General features: G+C 37.1%; 1 protein-coding gene across 1 annotated transcript in view; it reads left to right on the forward strand.

Moving 5' to 3' along the window:
• The window catches only part of LOC133266871 (ethanolaminephosphotransferase 1-like), a 51283-nt gene that overhangs the window by 15454 nt on the left and 23660 nt on the right, over positions 1–12169 (forward strand). Inside the window, exons 2-4 of the mRNA XM_061448557.1 lie at positions 239–307; positions 5825–5933; positions 7997–8071. Of these exons, the coding sequence (XP_061304541.1) occupies positions 239–307; positions 5825–5933; positions 7997–8071 (253 nt within the window). The remainder of the gene's footprint in view (positions 1–238; positions 308–5824; positions 5934–7996; positions 8072–12169) is intronic.

Consider the following 12169-nt stretch of genomic DNA (forward strand, 5'->3'; position numbering starts at 1 on the left):
TTTGCCATTTCACAAGCCTAAACCTTTGTGTTAGTGCATGCAGTTGCTATCAAGATAATTGTAAATCAGGCCAGTGCTTTTAAATTAAATTAAAGCTGTATGAATAGTCATCAGAGTAAAATAAATGGACACCACTCACACTCAGAGGGATTGTTCTTAGATGCTGAAAGATATAAAGTGATGGGAAAACATGCGTTGCTCAGTGCTTTGTTTGACGTGTTTGCTTTTTTCCTCACAGTACAATGCTGTGGATACAAATCCTTTATCTGTGTATATTATGCAGCCCATCTGGAACAAAATTATTAAGGTAAGAATTTTGTTTTAATTGAAATATTACATGATGATGTCAGATTTTATTTATTCTTTTTTAAATACGGCATGTATTTTCATTTAAAAATGCAAAGTGATCAGTAAAGCTGAAATTAAGATATCTGTATATAAGAAACATGTTTTGGGATATATAGCTGTATTTGAGTATGTCTGGATTTTGAGGTGGGTTTTTTATTACAAAAATAAGGTTTGTTAATTTTTTTCTGATCACTGTATAAAAGGAATTGTTTCTTTTTTACATCTTTCATTATTACATCTTTCACTAAACAGCTTTGCAGACATTGATGCGTTTACTGAGTACAAATTATTTTTGTGCAGCATATGCCACCTAACAACAGCCTGGCTTTCTCTCTGTGTTGTGCACATGATTTTATGCAAGTACTGTCTCATTTTCTCCCAAGAGTACTAGCTCAGGGGAGCTAGGCATTTCTCTAAGAAGCTGAGAATGAGAGCGGTTACCATGATCACCGTAACGATCTCTTGAATGCATTATCATATGCGGTTTTTAAAAATGAACCTGCTCACAATAAGTTTTGATGTTGTTGGCAAAAAACCACAAAACCAACAACGTTATCTGAAATAAATATGAACTTATTGATCTCCAAGGAATCAATGACTTCTGCATCTGCCTTCTTAGGGGAAATCTTTAAAGTGCAGCAGACTTGAAAACAAGCTATATACAAACAAAAAGGATGTATGTGGTCAGAGTGCTGTTGGATCTGCCGTCCTTGGGTTCTATAATTCAGGTGTCGTTTATGCTTGATATAGCAGGAAAACCAATCTCTCGCTCATAACCTCAATGTTAATTTCATGGAAGTGTGTATATGACCTAACAAGATTTAAAAAACAACCCACACAAGGTATGAGCAAAAAGCTATTGAAAGATGAGAAACTGAATTCAGCAATTCAGCTAAAAGACCCTGTTTTCATTCCAATCATAGTATTGAGGATAACAATGAAGCAGAAAAGCATACCCCACACCCCCCCACACCCTGCTCAGCATCCTGGAGTCCGGCTCAGGAGGTTAGTAGAGGTTGTACTGTGTGCTTTCGCTTTGATTTAGGAGATCCATGGGTATTCATCTGCTATCAGATTCAAGGGAGAGTATTATCAGCTAAAAACTTCCTTTAGAGATAAGTTCTTCAAATGGTTGCAGGGTTTTCCCAGAAGAAAAGCAACATTCTTGACCCATGCAGCATAAGGTGATAGATCCTATTAGAATGCTACCTCTTTAGATTTTTTTAATCCTCCTTAAATTTTAGGTGAGCATGATTTTGTTCACTTCTTGCTGCAGGAGAACCTAAACCAGAGCACAGGACTGAAAACCTATTTCAAAAGCTGAGAGATCTGAGTACAGAATCAAAGGCTGGAGTGGGTATTGTCTGTACTTTGTTATTTGGCTTGATTTGAACCCTGAAGATACAGCAATGAACATTCTGCTTTGCCTTCTAGTGCCAGAGCATTGCACGATAATTCTCAGTGATTATCACAAGGATTTAGAGGGAAATTATATTGCTTTCAGTTTTTGTAGAAGTAGTCATTCTAACATAAAAAATACTGCCAGGTAAAATCAGAGTCACGCAGAGGAACTGGGAAAGCACAGCTGCAGAGGGGAAAGCGGTATGTTTGGAGGTTGCAGTAGAGTCATCTTGATTGCTCCTAGAGATAAAAATCAGAACTGGGAGAGCACATATGAATCAGTTAGCTTTTAGTTTCTAATCTGGTGAAAATAAACATTCCACAGGGACTATTTTTACCACATTCTAGAGGCATTAAAACAACCTAAACTTCACAGAGCCAGGCAAACAAACAAACAAACAAATCTATGAGAACAGAGGTTTCGGATTTAGGTCTGGCCTTTCATCTGTCAATTTAGTCCTATTTGCAACACAAGTTTGTCTATGTTCTGCAACAGAATTCATTGGAAAGTATGTCTTCTATGAATGAGACATTATCATTCATTGTAAGATGTATTTCCTATGTTATGAGAAATTAAAAAGAGCCTGACATTAGACGTGATATGGGAATTTATGAGTTGGGATCTTGACATAATAAGAAATGAAAACTTGTTATCATAACCCAGCTCATTTACCTGTGGTGGGGATGCTAGGAAAGCAAAGAGTTTGTGCCTTTAAGTTAGGAATCTTCCTGAAAGTCCTGAGCATGACCTTCCTTCCTCTTCCAAGGACATCCTTATGCACTGTATCATGTGTCTGTGTCAATTTCAGTGTGGTTTTTGGATGTATGTAGTTCAGAAATGTGTTGAATTTGATGCTGAAGCAGAAAGTGAAAGGTAATGTTTAATGCCTGAATTCTATAATGGGCTTGAAGTATTCTGAGATACTCGTGTCTGTGGCAGCTTTTCCACATTGCATGAAACTATACACCTGTAGGAAACTACGGAGTAACAATTAACTTTCTCTGTGTGTTGTTTAAAACTGTTCTGATTTTGCAACTATAGGTATTTTGTCTTTAATTAATTCAATGTTCTGTCCTTTTGCCTTTAATTAGAAGATCTGTATTTTATAATAAAGCACAGTCATGTGCTTTCTGACACACAATGGATAGTACTACTTGGCTACGTAAACTGAATATTCCTCCTCTATTTGTATTCATTTGAAATCACATTAATGCAGGACAATGAGAGGAAAAGGAGGAAATCCCACTGGGATACACAGGTGTGTGCCAGCTTCACTGAAGTCAATTACTTCCCCCTCTCTTGCCTTTATAACCTTTGATTTTATCACTAGAATTGGGCATGAATAGAGTTTTAGTGGTCTCAAGTGACTTAGTGAAGGAATATTTCAAGTTTGAACAGAGCTTTACGTAAACATGTGTACTTTACCGTTTATTATTCAAATAGGTCATATATTTAAACATTTGCTCTGTGTGTTAAGGCTTTTAGCATGAATGGCCATGGACCCATTAAAACTGAAATGAGCATTTTGTGGAACTTAAAGTTTTTTAACATGACTTTGCAGGAAAGCAGATGTGATTTTCCCCAGAGGCATCTCCAGTTGTATTAATCATGTAGTGCATTGATGTGTTAGATTTCTACTGTGTGTTAATTAGATAATAAAGATTGCAAGATATTGTTCTGTAGGATACTAGTAAATTCAGGCTGTATTTATTTTTCCAACAGGTGTAAAAGTTAGTCTTTAACACCTTGTAATTTTTGAATTGTGAAATTGGGTGATGGCAGTGTAATACCAACCAAAAGAATAAGGGGCATTAAATGTAACAAAAGGGATTCTGCAACTGGAATATTTTCCAGATACCTTCCAAATACCCAGACAGATTAGGTTCATTAAGATCAAAAGAGTGTGCTTAGGGATTTAACTGCAGGAGAGGCTGCTTTCCAGGGGATAGATCTCCCATAACTGTTTTTCATGGTGTGTCTACTAGCCAAAGGGATTGTAAGTATTCTTTGATGGTTTCTTTCTTAAGATGCATGATGTTAGCAAGAAAGTGGGTTAAAGTACCCTCTTCATGTTTGCACTGTGAAAGCATAAATTATTTCCTGTAATAAGTTAATAATGGCATTGTGACTATTTAGAATGATGAGCCCAATTATAAAGCAGATACTTATGTTGCTCCACTTTATTTAATAGTCAACAGTTATTATGAATCATACAGGAGAAATCAGTCATTTTAAAACAATATAATGGATGGCATCTGTATATCCATGTAAAAGGTTCATCCACAGGTTGTCTTAAACGCACTATTTTGATCTAGGTTTTAGCTTAAAAGAGGCTGATCTATAATTCCTTGAGTATCTGTCCTTATTTCATGTAAGGTCATAGACATCAGAAAAAATTCCACAGCAGGCAACTCGTACCAAGCCTCCATCTTACAAGGTTTCTGCATCTCCTGGTAGCAAAATCAGGAGATGTGCTGCTGTTGCAGCATGCTGAGCGTGCAGTCACTGTAAGAAGAGGGGACTGTGCAGTGAAGGATTCCTCCTCAGGTGTTCTCCTAAAGGAGTTTCAGGGAATGCTTGCTGTCAGTTGTTCTTAGGGATTTAGAATTGGGCTTTTGAAAGCTCAGAATGATACATGATTTTTTTTAATTGCAGCTCTATGCATTCCATGATGTATTTTAAATACTATAAAAGCTGACATACAGTATCTTAAAATTAGTGACAAAATCCTATTCATAAGGAAAGTGAATCAGATTTCTTATTTTTCCCAATGTTATTAAAGAAAATATCTAAGAAGAATATTCAGGAATTTTCATGTGAGTTTTGAAAGTTTACACTGTACAACATCAGTTGCACATTTTTCCCTGAATGTTGTTACTTGTTCTATAATAGAAAAAGAGGATCTAGTCAGGATAGTCAGTCCAAGCATTCAAATTCATATGCAATTTTTTCATGTAGTAATAGGAGAGAGGAAATGTAAATATGTATACAAAATAATATATATTCATGTCTGTCCATCTAGCTAGTCCAAAAAAATTAAAAAGACATTTGATTTCAAAACTATCATTAGTATCTGAAATGATAACTTTTTCTTTAATATTGTTTTGCAGTATTTTATAGTGTACTTTATTATAGTGTTTAAGCCTTAGACACTCTGAAGAACTTGATTATAAGTTTCCAATATTTATATAATTTGAATATATTGATGGTGAATTTTAGTGATGGTAGTGATTGATACTTGTATTACTGCAAATATGTCGTGTCTAAAAATCACATAGGAAGCTGTATATGTTGCTTCTGAAAATATTCTGGAGAAACTGTTGCTTGGGAAGAGTGTTATTAAAAAGGATCCCTGTTGCAGTGTAAGGAATACCTTAAAGCTGCAGGGGATGAAGAGCTGAGAACAGTTAATGGGGCAAAGAATTAGAGGCTTAGGCAAAGTCAGAGAGTCCTTTTCAGCACTCTGCAAAGTAAAATGAATTAATGGAGTGTTTATAATTTATGACTTAAGAGCGAGACCCTGCAGAAAGTTACTCTCCAGAGAAGTAGGTAACTGCTTTAAACAGGGAGATCTTCTGAATCTACAAGTGTAATGCACCCAATGCCTGACTTTGTTGATGTATTGAATTGGAAATTATTGACTTCTTTTAGAAGAGGAAATTTCCTTGTTGTAGTGTGGGAATAGAATGCTTAAAAAGCCTGCCATGTAGATGCTGAATTACCACACTGGGGTGCTGCAGCCTTCTTTCAGTTGTGATACACACAACTGCAAGTAGCTTTCCTCCGTGGCTGGGAAAATAAGGGTAACGTACAGCATAGGATATACAACATTTTAAAACAAGATTTTTATTGCAGCCACAAAAATCAGGCAAGAACATTACATTTGAAAATAAATTTCAGAAATGAAAACTGTATTTTAATTTGAAAATGGGAAAATATGCACAAATCTGAACACCGCTGATGTCACCTGCAGGCTTCTCCTTTCCTGATAAAATATAGAAAGTATTTAATTAAAGTAGGACTTGAAATTTGAAATAGAATGTTTCTTACATTTTTTTTCTTTCTTTTCAACAGATAGTGCCTTTGTGGATCGCCCCCAATGTGTTAACATTCTCTGGATTTGTCATGATTTTAGTAAATTATTTTCTAATATCTTCCTATGACTGGGACTACACTGCCTCAGGTAAATATCCTCATGTCGTATGATTAGTGAGCTGCTTATGTCATACTTCTGAATTATACAGGGAAGTATCAGATACTTGGATCTTCCACTCACTCCCTTAATGAAGCTCCATGTGCATATAGGAGGATCTGACTTCACACATGGCATTACAAATTTAGATCATTTTATAGAAAAATCATATTTAGTTTTCTCCCTAAGTATGGGTTTCAGCATATGCTGCTTGAAGTCTATGATAACATCTCATTTTATTTAAAGTGTATTCCAGGATTTAAGTACACAGCCAAAACCAACACTAATGTTCTTCATAAAAATTAAATGGGTTTCCCATTTCCTAATACCTAAATGGGTGCCTGAACAAGTTCATTTCCCTTTAATTACTCCACCCTTCATTTGAGACAGCTTCTAGACAAAGAAGAAATAGTTTCTAAACAAATGCCTCTTGAAATGATGACTTTTGAAGTCCAAGTCCATATGTGCTCCTCATGGCAGACCAAGTCAAAAGCTTTTTGGAGCAAATTGCTCCTTAGCATTCAGTTCTGGGCTTCTCAGACCAGCTTGGAGCCTACAGAAAGTAGTAAGCATCTCCCAGGCGATTTATATATAAAAAGCTTTGCTTTTCTTTAAACTAGACAATTTGGTGAAGATTTAACATGTTTATTTCCTGAAACGATTATGTTTGGGATTTTTTTTTGCTGTCTTTCATTTCTTACACCTGTGGTTAGGTTCAGGAGGTACCCTGTGGGGTGAGCTGTTTGTACATTTATCACAACAGTTCTAGAGGCAGGGATGCTTATTAGCAGTTTTGGTTCAAAAATAACCCTGTATGAGCATTAAGTTTTCAGTACCAGCATATTATGTAGTTATTTGACATCATCCTTATACATTCTGGGGATTTTTTAAATCAATGTAGCTCGTATTTACTAAGTTCTGTAACAAAAGAGCATCCAGCGTAGATCTTTGAATGGCATAATTTTACCCTGACACGTTCCCAGTAGGCACACATTGAACTTGAAGACATTTAAAATTGTGATTAAGCCTGTTAGAATTGGGACCTCTATGTATACTTTGAAACCTCCATTTCACACGAGAACAGCGCCCATCATTTCTCAATTGATTGAAACCGTTCATGCAACCTTATGAGCCTTTTGAGTATCATATATCAACCCCATACCTAGGATCAGAAATAAAGGACTTCATTTCCTGGACAGCTGGTTTTCATTCTACAGTTTGCAAATTTGCAGCTAGGACTCTGAACTTGCCATCTTTTCTTTCAGAGTGGCAAGATGAGGCATTGATGAGGGCACTGCTTTAGGTACCGGTGTTTCCCTGTCCAGCAAGGGCACACCTCTGTGTGCAATCATTCCCTGTGTTTGGTGCCGAATGCCAAAAAACTGAGAGGGCTTTGTGCTTACGGTTGTTTAGTGCTGGTGCAGTCCTTGCTGAATTATGTTTAATGTAATATAGAATGCTCTTTGTAACAAGGATTGTTTTTTTTTAAAAACCAATTATATCCTTGCATTATTGCTATCAGCAGAGCAATAATTGAACCCTGGGTTCTGTCCAATTTGACTTTCTTCTGTTTTTTCAAGGAAATTAAAAAAAAAAAAGGTGCTAATATCTGTCCAGTCCAAAGGACATAAATTCCTGTTCAGATCTATACAGTAAAAGTGCTACGCCAACCCCATGTTGGCACTAATAATAATGATCACGCTTGAAAAGTACTTTTTTTTTCCCCTTTAGTATTATATTAACTCATTTGTAGACAGTCTTCCCATAACTGTGAAAGCTTTTGCCTAGTTACTGTCATTGTTTTGTGCAATACCAGAGTCATTTCAAAACCAAAACCCCTCTACCTTCTGTTCTTTACAGTTTATACATATTCAAACCTGCTCACTGCTTCTTTGATGGAGCTTACTGATGACTTAAGGTCAAAACTGACTATTTCAATCTGTTTGATGTAGTGGGCTAATCAGTGGCAGGTTGTTCATGTGTATATGCATATCTCAGTGGATTTCTTTGATGTTAACGGCTGTTACACTGACTCACTGCTCGATGTATTTCAGGTACCAGTCCTGGACTTGTTCCCACCTGGGTGTGGCTGTTCAGTGCTTTTACCACCTTTTGTGCTTATGCTTTAGGTAAAGTACAATGAAATCATTTACATGTCTGGCATCTTCCTATAGTTTTATCTACTAATGCACTACTGCTGATGTTGAGATGAAAAAGCATCGTGGATAAATTAATATAATTATATATTAGAGGTTCTATGACTGTAGCTCTTATCCCTCTTGAAAGTTCAAATTATTTTAGAGGAACAATGGAAATCATTAAGTAACAGTAGTCATTGCTGTTTGGTTTCATAAAAGTCTTTGGCCCCGAATGCTAACACTGTGAGAAGTTTCCTGACACAAGCATTAATGGAGGGTGTTTTCAAAGACAGGGAAAATAATGGTTACCCTTTACAGCAGAGAAAAAGGAAAATGAGTGTAGCGCTGTGTTTTAGAGTGTTAGGTGCTTCGTTGCTTAAGGTGTATGTCGGGAGAGATGGTGTGAATGTGGTGACAGGCCTGAGCTGCCTGTGGAGATGAAGTTGTTTGGTTTTTTTTAATTTCCTGTTGCTGTTTTTCTCCCATAACACCTACACCTCAGTTTCAGTCTCAGATTCCATTTTTACTTTTTATATCACACTGTGGCTGTATTTTTAAGTACATTGCACCTTGCTGTGCAGTGGTGTGAAGATGTAGGTCTGAGCTGATGAAGATGTGGGAGTGAGATCCACATTAGCATGGCCTTTTTGCTTCCTCTCATTCCAAACTAATCTCTCCACAATGTGGTGCAACAGAGTTAATTTTTTGAGGGACTCAAGGTAGTATATTTACATGGGCTGCACTGTGCTGTGTAAATGTACCTTTTCTTTGGAGCTGGTTCTTACAAGATTCTTCGCTGCAGTGTGTAGCCGTATGTTTTTGTGCCATAGTTAAGGTACCCAGGCTAGATATATATGTGTTCTAGATGTACACTGCAATGTTGTGCAAAGATGCTGCCCATTTCTGGTGTCAGACCCATGCATGTAGAGCTATCTTGATTAACCTGGGAGTATTCTCTTGTGCAGACATCTCTCTCTCTGTATTGTAAATGCCTTTGCATTTCTGTTCAAGTGGCAAGCTTGTGCCAAAATTATTTTGTCCAGAATTTCTTTGTAGCATAAAAATCACTGGAACAACAGTCCCTTGAGTCTGACTACCAGTCAGATTTCCCTGACAACTCTCTCTAATTATTAGCAGAAGCAGCAGTTTCTTTTGTGAAAATAATTCTTTATGTAATTGTATGGAATTTAATGAAGTGGCTATTGTTTTATAAACAGGAATTACATATTGGAGCTTTTAGTGTATGACACCACTGAAAGCTCATTGGAAATTCAGCTTCTGAGGTTCTTAATGTACATTATTTGCCAATGAGGCCTATAGTTCCTAATACTTGGGAGACAAGGAATATGATGTTGACAGTCAAAGCTATAATGAGCTGATGTATCTGCAGATTTTTATGTCTGCTCTCCAAGCCACTTCAGGAAATATTTAGTCTCAGATTTAATTCTGCATGGCCAAAGTTTTCCTTTTGGATGACTGCAAAGGGCCATAATAACTAACCAAATATGCAGTTCTAATCTCTCTCAACTTCTTTTTAATGACACAGTTACTCTCATCAAACTCCCTAGCATGATACTCTTTTTTCCCACCTTTGTTAAGATGGTTTGGTATCTTTACCCTGTCTTTAAAATGGAGTACTCTTTGCTGGTATTTTGAATTCCACTATTTAAAAGTTATGTAAACTTTAATAAAACTGAAGATTTATAAACCTTTATGAGACAAAACTGTAATATAAGAATTCCAAAGCAATGGAAGTGTGACACAGGGTATGTTCACTATTGAACATACAGCGTTGTTGGCGTGAATGGTTTCAAACTGAAACCTAAACAGAAAATATTTCCAGTCTCTTAAAAAGCTAGTGAAACCACATGGAAAATGTGGGTAAAGGGTTGTGAAAATCCTATTTTACGTATGTGTTATACAGTTCCTTTATTTTTTCTCCATGCTCATTAGAATTAGAAGCACTGTATTTTATGACACCATTATAAACCTAACTTTTTTCAGTGAAACTAAGATTCCTGCAAAATGAAAACCACTCTTTCACTGTGCTGTATATATTTCAGTATCTAGTATGAATATTCTTTTGGACAACTGAAAATAATATATGAACAGACAAATCTTTTAACATTCTTATTTTTAAAATACTATTTTATCCCTATAAATGAATTGTCTCCAGTTTGGGTAAATGTTCTTGAGATATAAAAGACCATAAACTGTTTAGGGATATTTACATACCTATTTGGTAGTTAAGTTTCAGAAATATCCTTTAACAGACAAAAGAATTTCTACATTTGTAGCAACACTATTCCAGTAACCTCAAACTTATACAATTTCTTTTCTGCACATTTCAGTAAGATACTGACAATTTATATTTGAAATCCTCTATGAGATCTCTAATTTTCAGAGTTGTAAGAACTGTCCCAAGAGATTTGTATTTGAGAGGAGGAGATCTCACAGATGTTTAGGTATTCCAATGGGGAGATGGTCTAAAATCTGTACAGAATGAAATCCCATGTTTTCCTGGTTTAGATCCCTGAAGTATATTTACATTAAACAAAACTCAGAGTACTGCCAAATAATCTGGAGAAGTAAGTAGCATATGATCTATAGCAGCTGTGGAGTCTTTGGTCTCCCTCTGCTGACCTGCATCTCTGGTTAGTTTTGGGTTACTAATGATCAATAACTAATAACTATTAGCTACAGTACCTTCCAAATAACATTATAAAGAAAAACAAAATTCTCCATGTTATTTTGATATTTAGGGTAACAATAAGTAATCTGTAAGGCTTGTTCTGTGTACTTTTTCCTAAGAGATTTCTCCTGTGTATTTACACTTCACTTTAAGAAAATGTTTCTATTTCTCACCAGCACAGGCGCAGAGAAGAAATTAAGGATATGGTTTGGCAATACAACTAAGAAAGGTTACAGCTGCTAAACTCCCTTCCTCCTCCTCCTCCTCCCTGCATTCACTGCTCCTCCCTGGTGCCACCTCCCTTCTTTTTTATACCATGCACAGTGACGGTTCTGTTCAGTGACCCTGAAGAAAATGTAATATTTGCTGTCTTTCCACCAGCTGAGCAGGCTGAGAGTTCAACAGCAGTGAACTCTCAGATTGACTCAAACTGTATTGTCCAGCTGCATCCTTAGAGTGAGGTCCAGTAGAGTGTTTGGGCATCCTTCAAGAACTTTAGTATAAGTGATCAACATATAACTCACCTTAACAGTAAGGTATTTATAGAATCACAGAACCATCTAGGTTGGAAAAGACCTTTAAGATGAAGTCCAGACATTAACTCAACACTGCCAAGTCCACCACTAAACCTTGTTCCTAAGTGCCACATCTATGGGTCTTTTAAATACCTCCAGGGATGGTGACTCCACCTCTGCCCTGGGCAGCCTGTTCCAATGCCACTGCCCTTTTGGTGAAGAAATTTTTCCTAATATCTAATCTAAACCTCCCCTGGCACAGCTTGAGGCTGTTACCTCTTGTCCTATCTCTTGTTACATCAGAGAAGAAACCAGCGCCCACCTTACTACAGCCTCCTTTCAGGTAGTTGTAGAGAGCAGTAAGGTTTACCTGAGCCTTCTTTTCCCCCCAGTTCCCTCAGCCATTCCTCATCAGACTTGTTCTCCAGACCCTTCACCAGCTTCATTGTGGTTCTTTGGCCTCACTCCAGCACCTCAAAGTTTCTCTTGGAGTGAGGGGCCCAAAGGTGAGCACAGTATTTGAGGTGTGGCCTCGCCAGTGCCAAGTGCAGGGGGACAATCACTTCCCTGACCCTGCTGGCCACACTGTTTCTGATACAGACCAGGATGTTATTAGCCTTCTTGGCCACCTGGGCACACTGCTGGCTCTTGTACCTTAAGATTTCAACCAAAAGACTCTTTAAAACATCTTCTGCAGGTACACACACAAATACATTTTGTGACTTTTGGCTGCCACATAACAGTTAGTCATGGAGGCATTTGGCATCAGGCAACCTAAATGCCTTAGTGATACTACTCCATAAGTGGTCTGAAATCTCAGAGGGTTCACAACACCAATACATGGGCAAGAAGTCCTATGGACACTTTTCCGTGCTTTCATTG

Source organism: Pezoporus flaviventris, unplaced genomic scaffold (genome assembly GCF_033815535.1).
Source record: "Pezoporus flaviventris isolate CSIRO_AGI_PZ_B2104156 unplaced genomic scaffold, CSIRO_AGI_Pfla_v1 ptg000007l, whole genome shotgun sequence".
NCBI lineage: Eukaryota > Metazoa > Chordata > Aves > Psittaciformes > Psittacidae > Pezoporus > Pezoporus flaviventris.